Source organism: Vicugna pacos, chromosome 29, assembly GCF_048564905.1.
Source record: "Vicugna pacos chromosome 29, VicPac4, whole genome shotgun sequence".
Lineage (NCBI taxonomy): Eukaryota > Metazoa > Chordata > Mammalia > Artiodactyla > Camelidae > Vicugna > Vicugna pacos.
The window spans coordinates 23512260-23540088 of record NC_133015.1 but is presented as its reverse complement, the minus strand read 5'-3'; the positions used below and the strand labels follow the sequence as shown (position 1 = coordinate 23540088).

The following is a 27829-nucleotide window of genomic DNA, read 5'->3' as shown; positions in this document are numbered from 1 at the left end:
ATAATGGGGAGCGTTCAAAGCCCCTGACGGCAGCAGCTTAGCAGGGAGGGCCACCCGGCACCAATAATACTAATTTGGTCTCTAATTATGTATTTGCTCAGTGGTCGGCTAACTATCCAGCTGTCGCTCCGTCTCTAGCCCACGGATCTTCTTTCTGAGTTTGTTGTGTTCTGTCTGGGCTACACCTGGCATGCAGGATGGAGCCCAGGGGTTTTCCTGCAGTTTATATCATCTCTGCAGGAAAGAGAGCATGCATATCTCTTGAAAGTAAGAAAATAATAGCCAGCATCAAAATTTGACAGCATTTGTTTTCTTCTTTCGTTTCTTCCCTCCGACTCCTCCAGGGTTTGAGAGTTGAGGTGAGAGGAAATGCGGTAACTGCCTACAATGTAGCCCCTGCAAGTATCTGTACCCCGGGGGGAAGGGCAGGTTTCAGAGCAAGCTGGTCAAAGATCTGGGGAAGACATCTGTTTCTGAAAACTGGGCCAAAAATCTTAAAGAAATGAGAGCATTGCAGTAAGAAGGGGCAAATGAGTAATAAGATCTTAATCTTTGAGTTCCCTTTTTTCCCTAGTTTTAATTTTTCTCTAGGTTTCTGCGAGCATAAAGTATTATCTTCACCAGCATCGAAAGCCATATTCTATTCCCAAAGGTCCAAATGACCTATTTTTTCCTCCCTTTCATCAGAGATAGGTGAATGCCATTTTGATGTGTGTTTTACCACTTCGACAAAATTCAATCTTTATTCTCTAAGCGTTTATTAAGCAGCATGTGAGACCTACAGATGAAAGACAAGGCCAGCCATTCCCTGTCACTCAGGACCTGACAGTTTAGCTAACTGCAAGAGACCCTTATGCAAACCACCAAGATCAGGTTCCTCATCTTCCCTCACCGCGAACCTGTGAAAACGGCACCGCGCGGGCACCATTCCGTGGCACAAGAAGACTCATCACTCATGGAAGCACAGAGAAGAAAGAAACCAGCATTTGCTGAACGCGCTGGTGCCTGCAGGCACATACTCGGCGCTTTTGTATTTACGATCTCATCTAACCTTCCCAAAGCCCAGTAACAAAATTACTGTTATTAACTCTATTTTACCAATAAGGAAATTGAAGTTCCATGTGCCTTAGGGCTGATGAGGGCAAAGCTAGCATTCAATTCTCTGTCTAAACAGAGTCCCAAATCCAACCTCTTGTCATTCTACCCTGTGTTCCCAGGGGTAACTAAGGACAGCTCCTCACCTTGCAGACATGTGTTGGCAAGAGGGCAGAGTAGGAGAAATCAAGGTGGAGTTACATGGGTTTCAAACCCAAGTAACTCTGGGGTCCTGGCAGGTAATGCGTTAGGTGAAATAGACAAGATGTTAATACTTAAGGTAATCTAGGACTTACGGCTGATTGGAGAAACTAGTCAATTTTGCAGCAAACTCAAATATGTTTAAAAACTGTGTAGAAACTGTGTAAATGTATTGGCTGCCAAATCTGATACTCAGTAAAAATGCACAACTTCTGCTTTAACTGTTCAGTTTAACTAGAAACAGCCCCTGATTATTTTTATTGTGATAAAATACACAAAATGTAAAGTGTACCATCTTAACCATTTTTAAGTGCCTGGTTCAGTGGTATTAAGCCCGTTCACATCACTGTGCAATGATCCCCTGCAAGCATCCCCAGAATTTTTCATCTTCCCAAATAGAAACTGTGTACACATTAAACAATTATTTTTCATCCCTAATCCCTAGAAACTGACCTTTTTCTATTTCTATGACTTTGACTCATCCAGGTGCCTAATATAAATGAAATCATGCAATATTTGTCCTTCCGTGGCTGCCTTATTTCTCTTAATGTAGTGTGTTCAAGGTTCTTACACGTTGTAGCATATGTCCGAAGTTTCTTCCTTTTTAAGACTGAATAATATTCCACTGCATATATTCCACATTTATTATCCATTCATTCATTCAACTGCCGATGAACATTTGGGTTATTTCTACCTCTTGACTATTGTTAATAATACTGCTATGAACACTCGTGTACAAATAACTGTTCAAGACCTGGATTTCAGTTCTTTGGGGCATATACCCCAAAGTGGAATTGCTGGCTCATGCAGTAATTGTACATTTAGTTTTGAGGAATTGCTGTACTGTTTTCCGTAGCAGTTGCACCACTTAACGTTCCCACCAACAGTGCACAACTGTTCTTACTTCTCTACCCTCTTGCCAACACTTGTTATTTCCTGCTTTTTTTTTTTGGTAATAGCCGCCCTAGTGGGTGAAGTGGTATCTCGCTGCAGTTTTGATTTGCATTTCTTTAGTTGTTGGTAACGCTGGGTATCTCTTCATTCCTCTTTGGCCGTCTCTGCATCTTCTTTTGGAAAAATGTCTGTTCAAGTCCTTTGCCTGTTTTAATTGGGTTCTTTGGGATTTTGTTGTTGAATGGGAGGAGTTCCTTACATGTTCTGAGTAATAATTTCTTATCAGACACGTGATTTGCAATTATTTTCTCCCAGTTTGTGGGCTGCCTTTTCACTCTGTTGATAGGGTCCTTTGATGTACAAAAGTCTTAAATTTTAAGTCTGATTTATCTTTTTTTTTTCGCCTGTGTTTTGGTGTCATACCAAGAAATCACTGCCAAAAGCAAAATCTTCCCCCATGTTTTCTTCTAGGACTTCTATAGTTCTTTAGCTCTAGCATTTAGGTGTTCAATCTTTTTTACCTAATCTTTATACATGGTGCAAAATTAAAATCCAACTTCATTCTTTTGCATATGGATATCCAATTTCCCCAGCACTGTTGTTTGAAAAGACCATTTTTCCCTCATTGAATGCTCCTGGCACCCTTGTCAAAAATTACTTGACCATATATTTGAGGGTCTAACTCTGGGCTCTTTGTTCTCTTTCATTGTCCTAAGTGCCTGTCTTTATGCCAGCACTTCATTATTTTGATCACTGTGGCTTTGTACTAAGTTTAAAAACAGGAAGTGTGAGTCCCCCAACTTTATTATTTTTCAAGGTTTTTTTTACTTTTCAAGGTCCTTTGAGATTTCACATGAATTTTAGGATGGGTATTTCTATTCCTGCAAAAAAAGAATTGGGATTTTGGTAAGTATTGTATTGAGTCTGTAGAGCACTTTGGGTGGTATTGACATCTTAACAATATAAAGTCTTGTAATTCGTGAACACGGACGCCTTTGTATTTATTTGTGCCTTTAGTTTCTTTTAGCAGCATGTGGTGGTTTTCAGTGTACAAGCCTTCTACCTCCTTGGTTAGTTTATTTCTAACTATTTTATTCTTTTTCAAGCTATTATAAATGGAGTCATTTTCTTTATTTCCTTTTCAGATGGTTCATTATTAGTGTATAGAAAGGCAACTGATTTTCACATGTTGATTTTGTATCCTCCAACTTTGTTCAATGTAGAGACCATATTACACGCACACTGCTTCACTTATGTGCATGATTTTCATCCCCTTTCCCTCTTAATGTCTGATAGGAGCTGGCTCCATGCCCTGTTTGATTCAGATTTAAGGTCCTTTCTGTCCTTTCTGCGTTCCTGAGGGTGAAGCCCAGGCAGACAGACTACTGTGCATATCAGCCTTCTTAGATTTTTGACAGAGTTTGCAATGGAAATCATAGGCTGCGAATGCAGCATTTGCTGGTTCACCACTTTTGGAATATTTTACCAGGACAAGCAGTACTTGCTTTTATTCAACAGTGAGAATTACTTCGCCCATTTTCTTTCCTCTGGCATCTGGGGAGCTCAGACATAAATTGAAGTGCTCACTTAGAATAATAATATTAGCCTAGAGTTGCGATGTCACTCTTTTATTTTTTCCTTATTCTCTATTAATCATTTACTTCACCGTATTTATTTGATAGTCATCCGCCTCATCTTCTTTTTATAAGTTTATCATTCAGAATAAACTGAAATAGACTTGTTTCAGAGTGATCGTGTAATTACCATGAATACTGGACCACTTGTGTATCAGCGTCTCCAAATTGTGCCGTTCCTTAAATCGTACTAATCAAAAGATTCTGAAATGTGCATAATTTGAGGGATTTTGTTGAGAACTCAGACTTCAGTTTTCCTTAATGCAAACAAAATCGCCCCATAGGTATTTTAGAAAGCTCAAAATAATTTCTTCTGGTCAATTTTAGAGGACTGAGAGAGAGCTTTGAATCTGGAGTTGGTCTTTTCCATTTAAAGGTCTCTGTCTTGGGAAATTGCTGTTCTTTGCTTGCTGGTGTACAAAATCCTAATTGAAAAACCTTTACACCTGGTGATGGCTTGCATTTAATTTACTTCTGTCCTATTAGGAACATGTCTTAGAGAAGGAATGGGCATGGAAATCTGGATGATTTGTGTTTTATATAGTCTGTCCCTTAGGGTGAGCTCAGCCCCAGGGCACTAACAAACAGTCTCAGACCCAGGTCATTTGTATCTTTCCTACAGGCAAGCACGACATGCCAGCAATACCCCAATTTAGAGCACCTCCACATTCAGTGCAGCTCAAGTCAGCGCAATTTATCAAGTCATTATCAAGTGTGCTAAGCATTTCCAGAGTCCCTGGGAGTATAAGGATGAATAGGATTGAGTACTTACCTTCATGGATCTCTCAAAAAGAGAAAGCTAATAAACAGCTCAGAAATTGAAATCAAGGTGCACACGAGGAGGTGCAGGAGGACAGAGCTTCTGACCAACGGAGAGGGGGCAGGATGGGTTTTCCAAAGGGGGTGGCTCAAGCAGACGTCAGAGAGCTCTCAGCAGGGGATACGTGATGGAGATCTAGGCCCAGATATGTGTCCAAAACCCCAGAAGTTTTGAAAGAGGTGCAGGACTAGGATCTCCTGAGGGTTCTCAATGTTAGCCTGGTGGTAGAGCCAAGGTGGGCTAGGAAGGCATCCAGAAGCTTTGTGGGACCGAGCGAGCAAAGTGTGAAGGAACCTGAGAGCAAGCACAAGGGTGTGAAAGGAATGGTGGCGAGGGGCCTCCTCCTCGTTATCCGGGCTTCTGATGGCCTTCCCACCTCCCACTGCCAACCACTGGGGACTCGTGTGCTGCCCTGATTTTGAGGTGCTTCTGCACATAAAACAACTCTCCATTTGTTCAACGAAAGGAGGAAGTCTGAAATAGTTCTGAAGCCAATTTACATAGATAAACTTTGGGGGATGGAAATGAAACAGCTGAATGCCTGTTCATACTGTTTAACTCAATTTAGTCACAAAGACATATCAAATGTTACCCAAATTGAGAAACGTCACCTTTCTTGGTCACCGGGAGAGTCTCAGGAGGCCTGCCTCCCCTCCCTTCTGTTTAAGACCCTGCAGATCCCGGACAGGTCGGGGGGGCTCTCACTCGAGACCTGTCACCTGGTGTGGGTTCTCCTTTGCTATCAGTGACCTTCATCACTATTCGCGATGTTGCTTTAAACAGCTGATTTATAAGAGCTGCTGGACCAGGAAAGTATCTTTTCCTTCTATCCTTCTAAGTCCTTGGCTGGAGCCCCCATAACAACAGGCCAGTAAACAAGAGAAAAGCTTACAAGCGTATTTAATAGAAGTTTTATGTGACACGTAAGCCTTCATGAGGAAATGAGGACCCAAAGAAACACAGATAAACCTGAGCATTTTGATGAAGATGGGAAAGTTATGGAAACGTGTGAGAGCACCCTGGGTGGGAGCCAAGGGCATGTAGTGACCTGGGGGGCTTAGCAGGGCCTGGTGGTTCAGATGTGCCCCTCCGAGCCCCTCCGTCTTTGAAGATAAGGATGCTCCTTTCTTCCTGAGATGGAAAGGGCACCGCTCACATGAGGGTCTCGTAACAAGTTTCAGGAAAAGGCCAGGAAATCCTTTCTGAACCTGCTGTTTCTCAAATTCTTTCAGCCTGAAATATTCAATATGCCAACGTGTCATATTCTGGGGTAGCAAGCCCTCAACTCTGTCAAAGTCAAAACTTCGCTGTGAACTCACACTTCCAGCAGTAATTTCTAAACTAAGTTAAATTTCTTTTCCTTCTTTCCTTCGTCCCATCCTCCCTTTCTCCCTTTCTTTCTCTTTCTTTCTTTCTCTCTTTCCTTTTCTCTCTTTCCTTTTCTTTCTTTCTTTCTTTCTTTCTTTCTTTCTTTCTTTCTTTCTTTCTTTCTTTCTTTCTTTCTTTCTTTCTTTCTTTCTTTCTTTCTTTCTTCCTTTCTTTCTTTCTCTTTCCTTTTCTTTCTTTCTTCCTTTCTTTCTTTCATTCAACTACTGACTCTGTCAGTAAATCTCTATAATCATCCCAAACCAGCAGTGACATAGGTCATTTCAAGTAAGTGTGTCTCCCCAAACAGAGTCTTGTGGCTCAAAATATTAAGGGCACCTCAAACTATGACAGCTCTGAAAGGGGACCGCTGTACTCATAGCAGCAGGCGTGGCGGGGAGCCTCGCTGTAGTCACGAAAGGTGCACGTGGAGCTGGCTCACCTGAGCTGGGGAGAGGCCTATTTATTTCTAAAACAAGGTTGTGCTAGAAGAGGCTGGTTGGATGGGGCTCAGCTCCCCTGGACAGAGGACCTGGAAGCTGGGTATCAGTCCCAAGGTTTAAGAACTGCCGATGTGCCAGACATTTTGTCCTCTAAGACCAGAAGAGCCCTTGCCAGGTCTGAGTCCACCTTTTGGAAAGGAAGGCGTCTCTCACACCCAGAGACATATTAAAAGAAATTTCACGGTGCTCCTCAGTAATCCGGACTGCGAGGTTCTTTTCTTTGTATTTATTTTTGAGCAATGAAGGTAACACCTACTATTTGTAAAACTCTTATAGTTTACAAAGTGCGTTCACAGCCAGTGGGGCGCTTTCTCCCCTCGGGCAGAGAGCCCAGGCTGCACAGGCGACTCAGCCGCAGCACCGCCCCCGGGGCACAGGCTCCCGGGACCCCCCTCGGTGTCTTACCTGGGGCGGGGTGGGGTGGCACTGGCGGTCCCCACCCCCACCCCCACCCCGCAGGAGATGCTGGGAGAAGGCGGGAGGCGGGGCCTGGGAGCGGGGCGCGGGTTGCGAGGCCGGTGACCCCCAGCTTTGCGGCCCTGCGCGCCCTCGCGTCCCGGCGGGTCGGCTCGCGGAGCCAGTCCGGCCTGAGAACAGATGATGCTGCAAATGCGCGCGCTCCGCGTATTCGGTCCTTTTTTGTAAATCACCTAGAAAGGCCTTGCCGGGCTTGAAAGCACAATTTATTGCTGCAGTATTAAGTGGTCCCAGCGCAAGCCGTGTCCCTTTTATTGACAAAGTAAAACCGAGGTGATGCAAAGGACAGGGCACCCGAAAACAGGGCAGAAGCTGGGGGTTCCGGCCCCACCCCCACCCCCAAAGGGCCTCTTTCCTTGAACCTCTCAAGAACCCTCCAATTCGACATTGGTGGTCCTTGGAGAAAGCTACAGCGTGTGAAAGGCTTCTTAATTTAAAGAGCATCCATTCCTGCCAGAAACCGTCTGAGGAATAAAGCCAGGAAAAAGGAGCCGTGGGAAGCAGATAAATGAAGTGTCCGTTGTCCTTTATGGGGACCTCACAGCGGCCTGGGGACAGCTCGGGGTGGGGGCGGGGGGGGCCGCATGGCCACGGTCTCCTGGCGTCCTCTGGCCAGCTCCCTGCTCCTCCCCAAACACCCCGAACCCGGCCTCGGCCACACCTCCAGCTCCGGCTCGTTCCTGGGCTGCCTTCCCTCCCAGACAGAGCATCCTTCGGGCGCAGGCCACTCCTCTCCCGCCCCACCCCCCGCCCCGCTCACCAGGCTGGGCCAGCGCGTGTGTGTTTCCACACTGGCCTGCTGTTCCTCTAGGGAACTACGTCCGTGTCCTGGGCGCCTGGCCCTGCAGATGTGTTCAGTAGACGTTGATCAGAGGAAAGAGGGGAGGGAGGGGTGAGGGGGGAAAGGGGAGGACCTGGGTCTGTGCCTTCAGGATGCGAATCTATTACCCTTTTATCATTGAAAGATAAAGCCAAGCACACGTCTGCACAAATGGGTGGCATGTCCTTGGCGAGGGCAGAGTCCCACTCAGCAGGTTCTCCCACCAGACAAGTGCTTGGCTCCCCATGTCTGTGAGCGCAAGTATTTATGCCATCTCATGTCACCATGAGCATAACGTGCCAGTGCCACCCCACAGGGCCTCAGCCCTCCTCCCCGCCGCCGACCCAGCCTGCCTCACTCTTGTTCATTTTATTTACCCAGGGTCAGCATCACCATTTTGCATCCTCTGGGCCCCCTTCCAAGTCCTCGAAGCATGAATAACTCTGAATGCGGGTGACTAGACAGAAGGTCTCATCAGAATTAACACTTGATTATAAACCCCGGGGACCCAGACTCTGTCACTGTCCCGTGGATTCCCTGAATCACAGACCCTTCTAAATAGGCCAGTAACTGTCAATACTGGTGACACGAGCAGGTGATTTGAGGCACGCGGGCCGTCACACTTAACACGCGCGGCAGCCTGCAGAGGCACCCTGGGGACATGAGAAGGAGAAACAGCCAGAGGCTCTGTCCCAGACGCTTCGGCTGGTGTGGCTGGGGCCCCGCCGGGGCGGAGCCGGCCTTCCCGCAGCCAGGGGCCAGCCTGACCCAGGGGGCCGCCCTGCCCTTTGACTTCACAGATGCCCACCTGCTTTCCTTGAAATGATGAGGAAGTTTACTACTGAGGCCAGACATCCGCGCTCCTCGCAGGGAGCTTTAGCGCCGACCTTCAAGGGGCGAGTTCACCCCGCGCCACCGAGGTTTCCTGGGACTTGGTTTCTCTGGCTGGGTGGTGGGTGGCAGGGCCTCAATTCAGGGCTTCAGTTCATGCCGTGATCACACTATAACCATTTCAAAAAGTGTCCCCTACGTCCCCAGGTTTCATCATTGGCCCAAAACGTCTCAATGAGTTTAGGGAAGAGAGTAAGGACTTTAAAGTCGGAAACGTGGGTAAAACCCTAACTCCGCTGCTTGTTAAAAACGTGTCCACAGGTTAGACGAGGGGTCAGGAAGCTGAGGCCCGTGGACCACATTCACCCCACTGCCTGCCTTTTCTCCCGTGTGAGTGCTGTCCAAGGCTGCTTCCCCGCTGCAGTGCCGAAGCCGAAGGCTCTGACAGAGCCGTGTGGCCCACAAACCCCAGAATATTTATTATTTGGCCCCTTACAGGAAGAAGTTGCTGCCCCTTGGTGAGACTACTTCACCTCCCTAAGCCTTGTTTTCCTCATCTGTAAAATGGGCAAAATAGAAGACGTGGTGCTGTGGGGAACAGAGGAGGTTGCAAGGGTAGGAAGGCAGCCACACAGCCATGTTTGATACGTATCGGGGTATTTTTAACTATTATTCTAATTTTGCTGCTGTCCATCTATGTCCCTCTTTGCCAGGAGAGAGGAGGACACAGCTCCTGTCTGCCTGTCTCTGCCCCTAATTCCCACTTTTTTTTTTTTATTATTGAAGTATAGTCAGTTACAATGTGTCAGTTTCTGGTGTACAGCATAATGTCCCAGTCATGCATATATATACATATTTTCCTTTTCATATTATTTTTCATTAAAGGTTACTATAAGATATTGAATATAGTTCCCTGTGCTATACAGAAGAAATTTGTTTTTATCTATTTGTATATATAGTAGTTAATATTTGCAAATCTCAAGCTCCCAATTTATCGCTTCCCACCTCCTTTCTCCCCGATAACCATAAGTGTGTTTTCTATGTCTGTGAGTCTTTTTCTATTTTGTAAATAAGTTTATTAGTGTCTTCTTCATTCTTTTTTTAGATTCTACATAGGAGTGATAACATATGGTATTTTTCTCTCTCTGCCTGACTTACTTCTCTTAGAATGATGATCTCCAGGTTCATCCATGTTGCTGCAAATAATATTATTTTACTCTTTTTTATGGCTGAGTAGTATTCTATTGTATAAATATACCACTGCTTCTTTATCCAGTCATCTGTTGAAGGACATTTAGGTTGTTTACATGTCTTGGCTATTGTATATGGTGCTGCTATGAACATTGGGGTGCATGTATCTTTTTGAATTAGAGTTCCCTCTGAATATATGCCCAGGAGTGGAATTTCTGGATCATGTGGTAAGTCTATTTTTATTTTTTTGAGGAATCTCCATACTCTTCTCCATAGTGGCTGTGCCAAACTGCATTCCCACCAGCAGTGTAGGAGGGCTCCCTTTTCCCCACAGCCTCTACAGCATTTATCATTTGTGGGCTTTTTAATGATGGCCATTCTGATTGGTGTGAGGTGATAGCTCATTGTGGTTTTGATTTGCATTTCCCTGATAATCAGTAATGTTGTACATTTTTTCATGCGCCTGTTGGCCATTTGTATGTCTTCACTGGAGAATTGCTTGTTTAGGTCTTATGCCCATTTTTGGATTGGGTTGTTTTTGGTTTTTTGTTATTAAATTGTATGAGCTGTTTATATTGATTTCCTCTTTATTTCTCTTCATTTTGCTCCACTGCACCCCCTACCATCCAATGGAGGAAAAACTTCAGGAAAAAGTGTGGTGGTTAAAAAAAAAAATGGTATGGAAAATAAACTTGCTCTAAAGGAAAATTTAATTCTACTGGGCATCTCAGGTTATTTGTTTTTTGTCTTTTGAGCTGTAATTTCCATCATCTTTTTATTTTTTATGTAAATTTAGCCATGCAGTTTGTAACATTATACAAGGAACAGTGACTTCCTGCCTTCTCCTAAATACAGAACGTTTTCTTTCCTAGAGAAAAAGTATTAGACGTTTCAAATTCCCACACACCGAATGTTTGCCTTCTTGGGAAATTTTAATAAAAATCTAAAAATAATAAAATTAAAGATTAAAAATGGGCTGGAGCTACGTGAGGTCATCTAGGATTTTCTTTTTTCCAATCAGAAAGAAATAACTTTCCACATTTCCTAAGGAGGATGGGAGGCACTTTGCTTCTCCCAACAACTTTCTTCAACTGCTTTCATATTAAGTTTTTTTTTAATTTCAGTTCAATGTTTCCCTTCCTTATCAACGTCTTGGCAGCCTTACAATTTGCCTTGCAAAGGAGTTGAAATTCTCAGGATGGATTACGAAGAGAATGCATATCCCTACCAAAATTAAACATATTAAAGCGTTTAAACATTTTTAATCTGAACTATTACAAGGTTTAAAACAGAGATAACGTGGTTTCAATGCAAGGAGGTTCAGAGCATCTTAGATCCCACGGGGCTTGTACTGCTTTCCTTCCCTTCACCTCACTCAGCAAAGATCACAGCGGAGGGGGCTCAACTTTTTTTCAATTATTACATTCTCCCAACTGGGTGAATTCGATAGGAGTCCAGCCAAGCGGGTCTCCTGCTTTTATACCTGTAGCTAAGAGACGAGCTCTGAACACGCTGAAGAAATGGAAAGCCATTCTGGTTTCGTGACCTGCTACTCTGGGCTCATATAATCAACTCAAATTGGGCAGCATTTTTCTTCCAATAAAAAATCAGGAGCACCAGGAGGGCTGTTCTCCTCCAGGAAAGCTGAAGACGAGAAAAACATGGCTTTCCTCCCAGGTGCTTATGCTTCTGATCCACTTTGTGAAAAGAACCCAAAATGGGATCCTTTGGCCTGGGAACAGGGAGGGTCACTGTGAGCCTGAAGGAGCAGGCGTGATGGAAGCCCTTCTGGAGTCAGATGTCTGAGCAGTGGCACTATTCCGGGGTCACCTCCGTCCTGCCGTATTGTTGCCCACACGCTCAGGTGGTGGGAGATTCGAGGCCTCCCGTTCTTGTCTACACCTCACCTCGCCTTTTGTGGGTGCTGATCCCATACCAGTGGCTGGGGGGACAGAGTCTGGAGACAGAACGGAGAGCTCAGATGCCTGCTGTCCTTGCTAATCACATCCGCTTGGGTAAGTTATTTAGCCTCTCTTTGGGTCTGTTTCCCTGAGTGCAAAACAGTGCTGGCCTCAGAGTGTTATCCCGAAATTTAAATTGGACAAGGGATGAAGAGACCTGGCTCACCCCTGTGCACACAGCAGGGCCCCCCAAACACTCGCTCCTTCTTTACTTGTCCACAGTTGTGTGCCTCCCAGCCACTAAGGAAACCGTGAGGTTTTTTGACAAGAACTCAACGTTATATTGTCGTCTAAAATCCAATGTGTTGTCTGTCTGTCTTCTGTTTAGGGAGTGTACCTTGAGGGGGAAAAGTTATCACGTTTATGATGAGAAGACTATATATGTTATGAATGGCCATGCGATAATGTCGCCTCCATAACGAGGACGGTTATGCTGTAAATCATACATTCCCAAACCATTGGCGAGAAAATACTTAAACTGACAGACAGGCTGGAGAAATGAGGTGAAAAGAAGGGAAGACAAGATGTTTGCGATCAAGATAGTGGGCAGACTGGGGGCAACTTGAGGCGCAGCGCATGACGGATGGACTCGTTTCGGAGACCGGTTCCCAAGCGGACTGGCAGGTGCGCTGTGACGAGCACGGGTGTGGGGCGCGTTTACAAGGGGGGTGGGGGGGCTTGGATAAGGGGCTGGGGCAGGCTTTCCTGAGGACACGAATGGTGCTTAAACTGGACACTGAGGGATGCGTAGGGATCAACCGGAGAGAGGTGGTTTTTCAAGGCCGAGCACAGCGTTTCTTGTCTCCAGGAAGGGAGTACGTGCGGGGAAGGAAGAGGCGGCGGCGTGACTGGGGGACCCGAAGGGCCAGGGGAAGCCGGCCCCGGAGAGCTGGCAGGCCAGGCTTCCCGGGCTGAGCCGAGAAAACATCAGCTGTCAGTCAGCTTTGAGCACAGCCCTTCCATCTCTAAGGAAAGGGAGAGGTGCGTCTGGAAGGTTCAGGGAGGAGCGAGACAAGGCGCCCCCTGCTGGCCAAAACTCGTGCTTCCCCGGTGACGGATTTCAGAACTCACTCAGGCCCGTTAGTTGATTCCGCAGGAAGGGTCTACCTGTTGTATTATTCTCTCTGCTATTGTGTCTGTTTGAAATTCTACAAAGTAATATTTTTTAAGAGATCCCTTCTCATAAGTTGCAGTTTGGTAGTGAACGTGGGCCAGTGGCCAGGTGTTTTTCTGGGACTAACGCTTGGCTGGCCTGTGATGGGGAACGTCTCTGACCTTCCTAAGGAGTAGGAAAAACACAGGCTCATGCTGTTTGTTGAAGAATCAGAGAACTAGAGTGCTTGGTTCATTCCCCGAACCTCCTACATCTAGGGAATTAGGCTATAAAACCTACAACATGTTCTCTGGGTTTCACCAGGAATTCCTTTTTACACCCAAGCCACAAGAAAATGCAACAGGAACACAGATTTTATTTCAGTGTTTCAGCTTTTGCAGCTCAGGCTGAGATTGCAAAGAAGCAGAATAGGAGCGCGATGAAGAAATGTGCACATTTTGCGAGTATCTCATTCTCTCTGTGCTTCTGACTCTATATTTGGAATTCTTTCTTCCTTCCTTCACTCTTTTCTTCTTCCTTTCTTCCTTTCTTTCAAGGTATCATACTCTTCAAAGAATGTCAAGTCATAAAAATTAAAGAAGGTCTGTGAAAACTAAATCAATAAGACAACTAAATGCAATACCTGGTTCTAGACTCAATCTGGCACCAGAAGAAAAATCCTTTAATGGACGTTGTTTAGGTCCATTGATGAAAATGGAATATTGATGCAGGATTAGAAAAAAAAGTATGGTACCCAAGTTAAATGGGCAGAAGTTGATACACTTACTGGGGTCGTCTAAGAGTATATCCCCCTTCATAGGAAGGAGATACTGATGTAGTTTAGGGTAAAGACTCATTGTCTTAGTCTGTTCCGGCTGCTGTAACAATACACCGCGCACTGTGTGGCTAATCAACAGCAGCAATGTCTCGTTCACGGTTCTGGAAGCTGGAAGCCCGAGATCAGGTGCCAGCCTGCCCTGGTGAGAACTCTCCTCTCTTCGCGGCGAGGACTTTTAATTTCATTCTTACACAGCAGAAAGACAGCTAAGGCTCTCTACAGAAATCCTGTGCCCTGGGCCTCCTCCTCAAAGCTTAAGCACCTCCCAGACGCCCTGCCTACTAAAACCATCACCTTTAGGGGTTAGGATTTCAACGTACGAATTTGGGAAGAACACGAACACTCAGACCATAGCAGCCATAACGTACACAACACACTCTCAATTACTATTTTTATTATTCTTGCAATTTTTCTGTAAGTTTATGATTACTTTCAAATAAAAAAGTGTTAAAACGTTGTTGCCTAAAGGAGCTCTTAGAGTCCCGTGTTCCAGCCGCAGAAGTTCCCGAGAATTCTACCCCGACAGTAACGCAGCGCCTTGCTGAGGGAGTCTGTGCTTGGGTGTGAAACAATTGAGCTGACAGGGTTCTCATGAGAAGCAGAAGAACTAAGCATCCTGTGTCAGGTGTGAATTTGTAATGAGGAGTAATTCTAAGACGGCCCCCTGTTTTCTGTTCAGGCATATGTTTGTCTTATAAAAATTAACTGCTAAACAGATGAAAAAGAAAACAGTAATCAAATGAACAAGGGGAGTGCTAACTCTAGCCAAAGTGGACAATTTACAAAGGGGACGGCTACCATGGACACGAAATTTGCCCTTGGTAGAGACTTTTTAAATTGCAAGATACGTAGAAAGCAAAGCTGATAAAAAAAAAATCTTCCTTTTTCCACCACCAGCATATTGCCATAGCAGGTTCCTGGAGTGCCAAACGCAGGCTGGACTCCTTTCTCAGGACATAACAGTAAAAGGGGTAATGATGACGGGGGATTTTGGAAGAAGCCAATTTTTCAATTCTTTGAAATGTGACAACAGATAACTTTATGATGCCATGTATGTAAAGTTTTTTTTTTTTTTACTATTTTTCGCCACTTCAAAAAACATCCTTTATTCACCAGTACCCTGATCTGAAATTATAGCACTGTAAACGCCTTGTGCACCAGCCTCTAACTGACCTAGAAATATTGCCAACACTGCCGAGAGGTACGGTAATGAAAGGGTTTTGTGCTGGCCAGAAAAAAACCCGGAAGTCCAGTGTGAGATGTGGATAGTCTGCTGGCTTGATTGGGAGTAGATATAAGAAGTGGCTGTTGGAAAGGATTTTCCTTATCAATTGTTTTCAGAGCTCACCTGACTCCAGGAGCATGCATAAGAAATGATTATCAAAGTTGAATGCTTTTTTTTCTATCAACTAATGTGGCTCTTTCCAGCAAGAGTCCTTCTTGCTTTTAAACTAGACTTTACTTAAAGCACTGCTTATCTGCTTTTGGGTTCATATCCATTAAAAGGTACACCTTACGAAGAAAATGAATTTGAAAATTTAAGTATTACTTATCTGCTAATATTTTTACCCTTTACCTTAAGCTTTTTTCGTTTGTTTGCTCCAGTATCTTTTTTAAAAGAGTCATTTTTTAAATTCATTTTTCAAGGTCCATAGACAACAGCTTTTCTCAATCAAAATATAAGAAGAAAAGTACAATTCCATCCTAAGTTCTTGGCGCCCCCCTCTTCTGTCATTTCCACAGGATTAGTAATAGATCTGGTGAAGAAGAGCTAGCTGGACTTTAAAACACGCAAAACTGTGTTAGTCTTGGTAAGTCTTGTCACGGCTCATTAAGTAACCAGCTGCAATGCCGGTTGACCTGGTGTTTCAGTGACAAAGAGGAATTCTCCAAAGAGCTCTCTCCTGAAGGGGGCAGTGTGTCTTCAGTGGAGCCCTGTCCACCTCTGGACCACAGAGGTGATGCTTCTGGGGCAGGAGAGGGAAGCAATAAAAATGATTTTTTAAATTTAGAAACCTACTTTTAGGGGCGAATCTAACCAGACGAGGCTCGCTGCATACCAAGAAAAGTGGATGATAAGTGATTTCTGTACAAGATTTAATTTGTGAAAGAATAAGAGACGAATGACAACGTGCAGACATTTCCTCTCCTTAGTAGCAGGAAGCTGTAAGAAGAGTAATCAGATGATATTAGAGCCTACTGCACAGCAGGTATCACGAGAAACGGCCAGCGAGGGTGTGTGAGCTCCTTTTCTTATTTCCAAGAAATAGTTCACTCTCTTTTGGGGAACGGACTGCATTTATTCTTGCCTCGAAGCAGAAAGGTAACCCAGCTAACCCTCAAGTTTCCTGTGATTATTCATCCCTTCCATTCGCAGAATCTCACAGGGGACAGGGAGCCCAGGAGATCGCCCACTTTTTAAACGAGGACACCAATTTAAATGATTGTCCAAAGTCATGCAGGTAATAAGCAGCAACGTTGAAAGAGCACCCCAGTTCTGTCCACTCCCTTCCCACAGAGCCAGTCCTACCCCTCAAAGCCACCTCCCTAGTCTGTTCACACCAAGTACACAGACTCCTGCCACCCCCTCCCAGCTTTCAGACCCCACACGCCACGCTGGTCTTGAGTGGCACTGCCATTGGCTTCACAACGTCTCCATACGGCTGGGACCCCATTAAGGACAGATCCTTGGAGCCCCAGCTGAACGTTTAGTCCAGCTGAAACCCAAAGAAATTGAGAGCTGGGCTGTGGTCAGAGCCAGCCCATCCCAAGCCCCCAGCCCCACGTGGCTTCTTTCCAGGGATGACAGCACATCTCACTGCTGACGACACGTCTTCCTGCTTGCCTTTGCAGGTTTCACAGCGGCCGCCTCCCTCGTGTCCTTGGCCTGGGCCCTGGCCTCTTACCAGAAGGCCCTCCGGGACTCCCGCGATGACAAGAAGCCCATCAGCTACATGGCCGTGGTCATCCAGTTCTGCTGGCACTTCTTCACCATCGCCGCCAGGGTCATCACCTTCGCCCTCTTCGCCTCGGTTTTCCAGCTCTACTTTGGGATCTTCATCGTCCTGCACTGGTGCATCATGACCTTCTGGATCGTCCACTGTGAGACGGAGTTCTGCATCACCAAGTGGGAGGAGATCGTGTTCGACATGGTGGTGGGGATCATCTACATCTTCAGCTGGTTCAACGTCAAGGAAGGCAGGACTCGCTGCAGGCTCTTCACCTACTACCTGGTCATCCTTCTGGAGAACACCGCCTTGAGCGCCCTCTGGTACCTCTACAAGGCTCCCCAGATCGCAGACGCGTTCGCCATCCCCGCGCTGTGCGTGGTGTTCAGCAGCTTCCTGACCGGCGTGGTTTTCATGCTGATGTACTATGCCTTCTTCCACCCCAACGGACCCAGGTTCGGGCAGTCACCCAGCTGTGCTTGTGAAGACCCCGCCGCTGCCTTCTCTCTGCCTCCGGAGGTGGCCACGAGCACCCTGAGGTCCATCTCCAACAACCGCAGCGTGGCCGGCGACCGCGACCAGAAATTCGCAGAGCGGGATGGGTGTGTCCCTGTCTTTCAGGTGAGGCCCACGGCCCCATCCACCCCATCGTCTCGCCCACCACGGATTGAAGAATCTGTCATTAAAATTGACCTGTTCAGGAATAGGTACCCAGCGTGGGAGAGACATGTTTTGGACCGAAGCCTCCGAAAGGCCATTCTGGCCTTTGAATGCTCCCCGTCTCCTCCGAGGCTGCAGTACAAAGACGACGCTCTCATTCAGGAGCGGCTGGAGTATGAAACCACTTTATGAGACGAAGGGCCTGGAGGAGGGCCACGCCCTGCAGGTGCAGGGGCGACAGCGCGGCTGCGGCAATAACGAACCTGCACCCGAGAGCGGGGCGGCGGGCGGCGGTGTCCTAGCCTGACCGCCGTCAGGACGAGGTCTGACCCTCCGCCAGCCGACTGCCTGCTGCTGGCCGCCTGTCCAAGAGCAGCCGCGAGCCTCCCGTTCCACCTGCAGGGGGCGGACCAGCGCAGCAGGACCCCTTGTGGCTGCCAGCCCCTCCCGCACAGTCTTTTAGCACATCCGCCGGAGGGCACCGTTGTGATGGAAAGTGTTGCCTCCAATCAGTAGGGTGTTTTGATGGAGTTAACTGATCGTTGCATAAAATGTACTGAGTCATACACACACGTACACACACACACACACACACACACACCAGTCCTCCGTCAAAATAGCTTAGGTGATTTTGCTTGATGCAAAGCTGTGATTCCCACAGGAACACAAAAAACAAAGAGAGAAAACATACCCCTCCAGACTTGAGAAGAAACAAAACATAACAAAAATTAGTACTGCTTAGACAGAATTCATAAACCATTCTCATGTGGAAACCAGTACCCTGTGTGAAGAGCCAATAATCCAACGACAGACAACCCAAGTGAGTTTACACATGCATTAGAGTTGATGGAATGGGTCGTTTTCAACACATTTCAGGATTTTTTTTTTAATTTTAAATTTTCAGTTCAGAACATCTTTGATGACAGAAACCCTATGCAGCCCACGTCTGGCTTTTGATAAGACCAAGGAGCTCGATAACTTAGCGATGTACGTTCAGTGATAATCAGGATTCAGTATTCAGTTTCAAAACTGTAATAAATACACAAAGAGGAAGCGGGGGGCCGGGGGGCAGAGAGGCAAAGCGAGCGTCTGATTCCCCAGCTTGCGCGCCTCGCACGGGACGTCCGGGCAGAGCTGCGCGAGAGACAGGCTGTGTTCAGGCCCGGGGTGCAGGCGGGGCCCGGGGTGCAGGCGGGGCCCCGGAGCGCGCCTCGCCGCCCCTCCTAGTGCCAAACGCCGCCGCGCGCCGGGCTCGCGCCCCAGAAAGCAGAGGAGAGCTGCGCGGTCACGTTCTCCTCTGTGGACGGACTCCCCCTCCCCCACTCAAGGGCAAAGTGACGTGTCTTTCGGAAGCTTTGGGACGCTCTTTAGTAAGCATGAGCCGACAGGTGCAGTGAGAATGCTATGAGAAAACCCTTCTGAACTGAGCGAGGGCCTATCACTAGATCCAGCTAAGATCTGTATTGAATCATTCGTGAAGTCGCACTCCTACAGGCTTCTGGGTTTTAAATACCTCCGTCCAGCAAGTAGACGTTCCCCACTTTCTGTTCCCAGCGTCCTCGGTCATGGTGCTTTTTGTTGCATTAAAAGTGCCGGTCAAACTTTGATAGTATTTTTTTATAGTTGGTGCAGAGTGGAATAACTCATGGATTATTTCAATATTTTTGTAATAAAAATATAGGGTACACGTCTAGGCATCATCCCTTTTTTTATAGACCTGGAATCGTTTAAAACACTTTAAGCATCATAGTTGCTTGGGACGTCAGACACTGGTCCACAGATCCCATCAGCCTGCCTCGGCAGATTGAGAACACCTGTCTCTTGCAAGACCCCCCTACTTTACAATGTTGGTGCCCCCAGGAACCTGGCCAGGGGTGCTATTAGAACATCAGGTGACGAGAGAGTCCGCTTGACTAGAAAGGGCTTGTCAAGACTGGCCAATGTTTCCCCGGAAATCAGAGACGTAAACGATTACTTCCATCCATCCACTATGACAAACCTGACCACAGTGGACGACGTCTTAAACTCCCTTCCCTGGTTTTATATTAACCCAACTGATAGACTAAATATTAGTTGTCACTTTAAAAAAAAAAAGTCAGTTTAACTTACCAATCAGTTATTTGGACTGTCCAATTCACTTTAAATAGTCGTGTTCTAGAGCCGCCACCTGTAACAGGCAGCTGCTGTCCCTGTGGTGATGTCCACAGGAGTGACAGGCAGCTCCACCTACAACTTTTTTGATACAAAGCACCAAAACGATGTTTAAAAAATAGACAATTTTTTATCAGTAGACATGATAGGATCCTCCAAGCAAGATTTCACTAAAAAAAATAACATTCTCTGGGCAAACATTATCTAGTCACCAGTAAAGGTCCAGGGAGACGCTCTTCTTGTCCACAATTGCTGAGAACATTCCACCACCCCCCAACTGTAGAAGGAAACAAAAATGATTATATTGGCAAATTCCTCACTTTCGGTGCAGAACCATGAGTTATTAGCATCATTATCTCCAAGACAACTTTAAATTGATGATCTTTGGAAGTTGAATTGCTCAGTTGAACTATAGCTTTGATGCCACGTGTAAATAACAGGTTATAATATTGTCAGTCAACACAAACCCAGCAGCCCTGTCACTCTCCAGCCATGTAAGACCTAAATTATTTCTCAATTATTTCTTCATGTAGCACGTGAAGAGCCAAAATGAGTGCTGTGTGGGTGTGAACCGAGGTGCTGTGCTTTGTCTTGGAGGTGAGGATGCATTCGGGAAGGTGTAAGAAGGGTGAATTTTTCAATGATTTCCCAAATACGGTAAATACTCTGTTATCCAACATACTTGAAGGTTACAATATTCTAGTCAAAATCCTTGTTAAGGAAATATCTCCACCATGTTCTAAATTACAAACTTCCTCAAGATTATAAACAAGAACAAAAAAAGTTTGCTTCTGAGGAAGACCATGACTTAATCTTGCTTCCAAGACTCAGAAGGCTCTGGGTTGCCGTCAGACTGTGCGGTGATGAGAGCTTTTATTGGCTTCTAGACATGCTGATAACAGAGAGTTTAAAGTATTAGGATTTAAAGAGACATCGTCAGTGTACACAGGAACAAAGTTTGATTTCCCTATTTATATTTCAATTCCTTCTTAGCTTTTATTTTCAGTTCACCATTTAACCCTCCACAGAGAGTAACCCAGGAATCCAAAGGGAACACACCACAGTTAGCACACAAATTGGAAGAGCTGGATTCTTTCTCTGTGGCCTCCAGCTTTCTATTCTGAGTCCACCTGGGTTCCCTATGGAGGGGAAGGGTCTGCTCTTAGTATTTGATTTTTGCACAGGACCATGAAATGTTCTGAAGGAAAATAAGTTTTTTGACTTTTAAATTAGCATTTCTCAATGAAACTCTATTTGAGATTAATGAATGTATATGTCTTAACCACACTGAGACTGTAAGTATTTGTGTGGAAGAAAAAGATTTTTCCATGTAAGTAGAAGTTTGGTCCCCAAAAATGACTATGCCCTTTAAATCTTCTCTGATTTCCATTTGTCCTCCTTAACTATGTACTGTTTAGTTCAGTGACCTTGACTTTACACTCTGTTACTATTCATTTATGACATTGCTGTGAACCCAACAAATGAAATAAATTTTCCTACTAACATGGCAAGAATATGCAATTCAAGTATTAGCAAAAGATAAAATACAAAGATAATCTGAAGATATTGAAGCACATTGAAGTATTTACACTTAATTTCTAAATGCCCTATTTCTTTGGCCCTGTGAATAAATGAAGTGACGGCACTGACCAATTTAAAGGGAATAGGGATAATTGAAATCTCAATGACTTCTTTTAAAATATCATCCATATATGTGTATAGTATAGATTACAAATATGTATTCTATATAATACACAAACACACAGCCACACAACTAAAGTGACAGAGGAAGGGTGTAAAGTATACACTGCCCTTTCATGTCTATAAATGGGTATGTTACTGACACATGAACTTTTAGATAAAAAGCTTTTTCTCGCTCCTTTCGGCACCAGCCCGAGCATATCGTCCACATCTGTTAAGATGTCAACACACCTGTGATCTTCAGTTGGAAATACCTAGATGTAATTTAGCTCTTTTAACTTGAATGAGCTCTCCCACTCCTGGAGGGGCTCATCTTTTAAGCAGTTGAATAGAATAGTTGTGAGTCATTGCAGAGTTTCTCTCTCCGAACAGACTGAATGGAGCGAAGGAAACCCCTGGGGTCCTTACCAGGATTCTGTGAGGTTACCTGTTTGCCTTGAATTGTACCAAATGCCATTGAGTGGAAACAACTTCTGACACAATGTTTGGACAAGAATTCAGAGGAATTTTTTTTCTAATGAACCATTTTCTAGACTACACGCACATTCCCCTCTGTTCTCACAAGTCTTTGCCATTAGCCGTTACCCTCCGTGTAAAGCTGGGACGAGGTGCCGCAGTTTTGTTTCTCAAGAGGATTCCTTAAAGCTCTTGTAAAAGTAGCTCGGGCCGTCTTTCAGAAATAGAGCTCCAAGGACGGCTGACGCGCCTGCTGCAGACGCAGAGGGACTTAGTGGCCGTTTCTCTCATTTCAGTGATGGGTTCAGATCAACTCACGTTCATTTATCTTCAGCAACCCAGTGTCACTTGTGGAAACCATCAGAACGATTGCTCCCGCCAGCTTGTGGCTCAGAACCCCCCTTCTCCCCCTCTGAAGCAGGAGCGCCTCAGACGGGCCAAGGACAAGCGATCCCCCTCCGTCACCACCGCCCCGCCCCTGGTCTCCGAGGCTCCGGCCCCGACCCGAGTCAGGCTGGGCAAGGGTCTTGACCTCTGGGCAGTACCTCCTCCCCTCCCTGGGGCAGAGCGCTCTCTGTGGACACACATCTTGTCCAGCTGCCTTCCTGAGAACGGGCACCTGGAAAGACACAGTACGTGTCCCTGATCAGCACCCTCAAAAGCAGAACTCCGCGGGGTGGGGGCGGGACTGTGTGAAAGCGCGAGCCATTCCGCTGCGCTGACCGTGGCGGTCAGGCAGCTGGCGCGCAGCCTGCTCTCACGCAGAGGGCCTGGCGGCGGGCGAGGCCAGCAGGAACCGGGGGTCTGGAAGCTCTTCCTTGAGTGTTTGAGGCATCGCGTTGTCTCAACACCCATTGGAAGCTCTTTCTCTAGATTCCATAAGGAAAAAGAAAAATCAGACTTTTGTAATATTGCAGCAACGGCTTAGCCCAGAAATCTAACACTTCGGTCTTTTGTGCTGCTAAATAAGAGGTGGTTTAATGTCGCTGCAATGGCTCGTTGCTTTGTTTAAATTGTTTTCATAATATTCCGATGGGAGTCAGAAACACTGAACCCAGGTTTCACTTTGGCTCCTCTCCCCCCGTGTCGGTGGTGGCTTCCCAGGCCTGAGAGCCTATCTGGTGCCTGGGCTGTGCCCACAGCTTCACCTGAGTGACCTCGGCCCATCCTCAGAGCCATCCTTGAGCGGAGCCCCATTTACAGATGATAAAACTTCAGCTCAGAGACATTAAACTAGCCAGGGGTCCGCAGCTGAGCATCACTGGAGCTGAGCGTTGAATGAAACTGATAATGACTTCTACCAGTTCCAGATCCTCCTAGAAAACCGAGGAATACTTTCCCACCCAGCTCTATTCCTGACTTGGCAAGGTCTCAGGAGAAACAAAGCGTAGTCAGATGATCAAATTTTTCAAAGAAAATTTCATTTAAGAGTCAAAGATGCCTTTCAGTGTGAAAAGCTGAACATTTTAAAAGTCAGTGACGAGAAACGGAGGTCTCTACCACCTGTCACTGAGTCTTCCTTCAGTTCCCTAATTCACAGTAGGCAGATGAGTGCCCGTCTTCCGTTCCGGAAGGCTGTCCCCCAACCCCACTGGCCTTGCTTTACACTAAAGTAAGTAATGAATACAAATGAACCTGATGGTTCTTTTCTTCTGGTCTCTACATGTACACTACCACCAGCCAGTTAAGCAGACGGGAAGATAGCTAACCCCCACTACTTACCCTGACCTCTGACTGATCAAAAAACAGGGAGGAAGGAAGGAAGGAAAGAATAAGGGAAGATGGGTCTAACAAATCTTTGAGTGACATTACTTTCATACTGTAAGGTAATTCTATTCCATTTTTATAATTTTCCCCTAAATTTCATTTACTGTCTTGCAGATCACAAAATTTAATCCTTAATGGGATTTTTATAGCACTAGTCGAACCATCACATAAATCTAGAAACTTCATCTCAGATGGAAAGGTTACATGTAAAGAATGTAGCAACCATTTACCAAATATTGGTTGAATCAAATTATAAGACAATGTGTGTGTCGTTTCCCTCCTCAGCTGAGATGTACCATGTCTGAGGTCTACAGGATGACAGAGTTATGACCTAGTCAGGGATGTGGTTGTGCAGGGAGCTGTGTGTGTGTCGCTTGAATTCATGCTAAAAAGGTAGCCAATCATAAGCCCAAAATTTTCTCAACCCTGGTGTTTATTTTCAAAAAATATACACAGTGATCAGTCTGAATTTAACACATTAAGACACAAGCCGTCCCTAACTTCCTGTCTTTTGGATATGATTTAAGCAGATCTTTATAAAGTTAGGTTAAATTAGGAGTCACTAACTTTTAGAGGAAATAGTGTCTAAAGTAACACTTCTTTTTATAGATGAGCCCAACTGGATCCGAAGAGACCAGGCATTTTTTACCATCATTCATTCAGTCAGTCATTCATTTATCAGGCACAATCGATTTGCCAGCCAACGCACGGTCACACCCAGAATAAACCCCGCGTTCGGCATCTCACACTGCGGTTACTGGCCGCAGCATAAGCGCCTTCTGACCTCAGCCCTCGTTCTGCCCTCCCACTAAATTCTCCCTTTAATGTCTGTGTTTAATTCTATGCCAGAGCAATAAAGAAACAGAAGCTTTTCCAAGGTTGTCATGTGAGCCTCATGATAAACAATGAGCACACATCATGGCGAACGTAAGGTAGTGATAGGAATGGAAGGATAAATCAACAACGGATGACTGCTTATAGAGAGGAAGGTAACTTTACAATTTGTGTTTATGCCTCTCCTTTAAAGCAAGGCCACAAAGCAACATCAACAAAAAAAAATTGATATACTCTTTTGGCACATAGTATTTGACTCAAAGCAATCATCTCTGAATAAGGTTTGGAGATACTTCTAAGAATTTCTTTTAAGAAGAGACATGAAATTAGGATGCCTCTGAAATGTCTGAAAAGTTTTCTAATGGTCAGTTCCCAGATCCTCAGGAAGCATTTTTCATGAGCACATACGATGCTTTTTTTCCCCAAACACCATTCTTTCCCCTCGCCTTCTTTCTTAAATGGAGGGGCTGGGGATTGAACCCAGGACCTCATGCATGCCAGGCATGCACTCTACCACTGAGCTCTACCCTCCCCCCACCCAAATCACCATTCTGATTTTTCACAGAGTGATTCTTTCTGGCTACAGAGGAATGGAAGAGGGACCATCAGGTGGACAGAAGCAGGACACAGAGTGAGAGAGCCAGAGGCCCCCAGGACAGTGTAGTGGAACGTATGGGTTCGTGAAAGATCCCCCTTCCCCATGACCGTGGAGAATCACCACAAGAGCATCTCTCTGTACACGAGCGTTAAAGGTGGTGGTGGACCTCCCCAGAACGTAGTCTCCAGCAGTCACGTTATTTAGGGGTCACAGATTTCCAGGCATAAACCTCAGTTACTGCAACCTGAGAGGTCGTTCTGAAGCCTTGCCCCCCACGCCCAGAAGAGCAGCACTGAGCTGCATCCCCTGTCGTGGGTCAGAGCCATCAGCCCTACCCCGTGTGGACACAAGCTGGCTTGATACCGAATCCAAGCCTCTTCTACAGTATGGCCCGGTGTGGTTGGCTTTCCGCAAGGTCAAGGGCACACGGTTTAAAGATAATGATTAATTTTATAACTAATTTTCTCTGAGTGAAATAATGCTGGTCAGGGGATGCTATAAACCCATTGGTCCTCTATGGAGGAAAAGGAAAGAGAAGAAAGCATACTAATTTTTATGAGCACAGAATAACTCAAAGAATTCCATGGCGAGTCCCATGAAGCAGCAGCAAGCAGCTGACCTGAGGACAGTGCCAAGTCAGAGCCACGACCTCTAGGCCCCTGGCACCATTCATAGTTCGTTATAAGGTTGGCTGCTGTGTCCGCTGCTGCACCAGACAGGACGAGTCGTCACCGACATGACGCTTCCAGAGGAAGAGCATGTTTAACAAAACCGATCAACATCAAAACTAATTAACCATCTTGCTAAGAAAACATCACCGCACGGTACCAGCCCGGAACTCTCCCCTGTGCCGTCGCTGAAGCCTGTCAGCTACTCTGTTATTAGAATTTCAGAAGATGCAAGATTTGATGTTTTTATTTCACTTCCATCCACCACATTAAGCTGGTGGCCGGCTCCTCTCTCTGTTGCTTGATTTGCATTAAAATGGAACTCATCAAATTCTTACTTCATTAAGAGCCACGAATGTTAACAAATGGAGACGTTGTGTTTAATTTAAGCTAACATAACTGTTCTGGAGAGGGTCTGGTACACAGTTGTATCACGTCAACACTCCTAATTATTCCACGTTAATTCACCCATCAGTAAGTTCTAAAACATCCCTTGGCATGTTGAAAGTACACTTCGGGTCTCTCATCATCAGAAGAAATTCCTATTTGGTTTACAAGCCAGTGGGACACGTCCTCATCAACACTGGCATTTCAGCACATCGTGGTTCGGACAACTGAACGCTTGTGTCCGGCGTGTCCGGCGTGTCCGGCGTGTCGGGCGCGGCTGAGACTCGGCAGGCGGCCCGGCCCCGTGCCTCCCTGCTTGTGCTGCTGACAGTTCTTCTGCTGCTCGAATCGGGAGCAACAGCGCATCCTCCTGTAACCAGAGATCTGTCTGCCGGTCACAGGATTGTCATTTCATGTTCCTCTTTCAAAGAATATCCAGCTACTCCTATTAACCTTTCTAACGTATTGTACACAGAAAAAGAAAGAAATCTCTGAAGTGCGTCTCGACAGCCCGAGGTGGGCTGAGTCAGAGCCCTGGAGCTCTGCGGGAGGAAGGCCACCGCTCCCGCCCTGAGGAAGGGGAAGGGGCCGGGCCGGGCGAGCCAGCCATGCCGGAAGCCCCAGCCCCGGCGTCACAAGCTGCCGACTGCGGATGCTGTCAGCTCCCTTCTTTTTTTTCTCCCAGAAACATCTTGGAACTTGTCGAGCTTTACTGAAGGCTAACTGGCATTAATTAATGCAACAGACCTTTGATCTTGCAGATTCTTGACTTGTAATGTGATCGCCAAGCTGCTACAAGGGGACCGGCATCCCTGAGTGGAAAGGGGCGCTCGCTCGGCGGCGTGGGGTGCCGCGCCCAGCCCGGCCGGACAGCAAGAGCCCTGTGAGGTGGCGCGTTCTGGACTCGCGCTCGCTGCTCCGTCATTCATGCTGTGAATACTCACCTGCTTCATTTGGTTTTGCCAGTAAGCACGGCTCTGAAAAAAAGAAAACAGTCAGTGGACTCCTGGGGGCTTGCACAGCTCAGAGATTGCATACTGGGACATGGAGACTTGCCTTAAATAGATACACATCCACTTGTGTTTAGAAATGGAAAACAAGTCATTGTCATCTGTTGAATGATTGATCTGAGTACAGTGCTGCCCTTCATTTCTTGAGAGGACCGTTGTCAACCTTGTCATAACCAATTTATACAAATGGAATTTAGAATTCAATTTCAGAGGTAAAATCTACATGGCTGTGGCTGTTGAATAATTTGATTCCCGCTTCACTGGGAGGGGACACTGATTTTTCAAGCTGAGATATATTTGTTCGTGGAATTGGCTCCCCTGTGGCGTCTCGGGCCCTGCAAAACCTTGGGTTATAAGTTCTAAGATCAGCAATCGGAGGTTCCTAGCACCCGAGTGTTCACTTAAAAGGAAACAAGTGGTCTCATAATTTAAAATCATGGTTCTTTTCCCACATGCTTCTCTGTTTTTAAAGAAGAGTCTGAGCTGCAAGGTAAGGAGGAATGTGCTTCAGATCATAGTTTCCAAGTTCGCAGGAGCGTCAGGCGTCCTGATGTTCTTATAAAGCTGTCTGTCTGTCCTTTCAGGGTAGCGGCCTTAGGAGTTAACACTAGAAGCATGAGTGAGAGTCATCGGATTTATCCAATAAACAACCTCACAGGAGAAGAAAGAAGGGGAAGCTGGGGTCCTTTTTGTGTGCATTCCAGACGTGTTTCTCCTTCCTCAGTGACCGTGTTGGTGATTATTTCCAAGCTGGAGAGAGAGAGAGAAAGAAAGAAAGAAGGAAGGAAGGAGGAAGGAAGGAAGGAGGAAGGACCTACCACCATGTGACTTCTTTTCAACTGCAAGGCAATGAAAACTACCGAGTTGAAGAAAACGTTGATCTCCTGATGCCCGAAGCCAAAGAGGCGCCAAGCTGCCCTGTGTCG

At 46.0% G+C, this 27829-nt stretch overlaps 1 protein-coding gene and 1 non-coding gene across 2 annotated transcripts in view; one reads left to right on the top strand and one right to left on the bottom strand.

Annotated features, from left to right (window-relative positions):
• XKR4 (XK related 4) overlaps positions 1-17691 on the top strand; it is a 283966-nt gene extending 266275 nt beyond the window's left edge. The window contains exon 3 of the mRNA XM_006204724.4: positions 16577-17691. Coding sequence (XP_006204786.2) covers positions 16577-17523 — 947 coding nt within the window. The 3' untranslated portion in view covers positions 17524-17691. The remainder of the gene's footprint in view (positions 1-16576) is intronic.
• Positions 17692-24699: 7008 nt separating this feature from the next.
• TRNAA-GGC (transfer RNA alanine (anticodon GGC)) lies at positions 24700-24773 on the bottom strand. Its single transcript has one exon. It is a non-coding gene; the product is annotated as a tRNA-Ala (tRNA).
• Positions 24774-27829: the final 3056 nt, after the last annotated feature.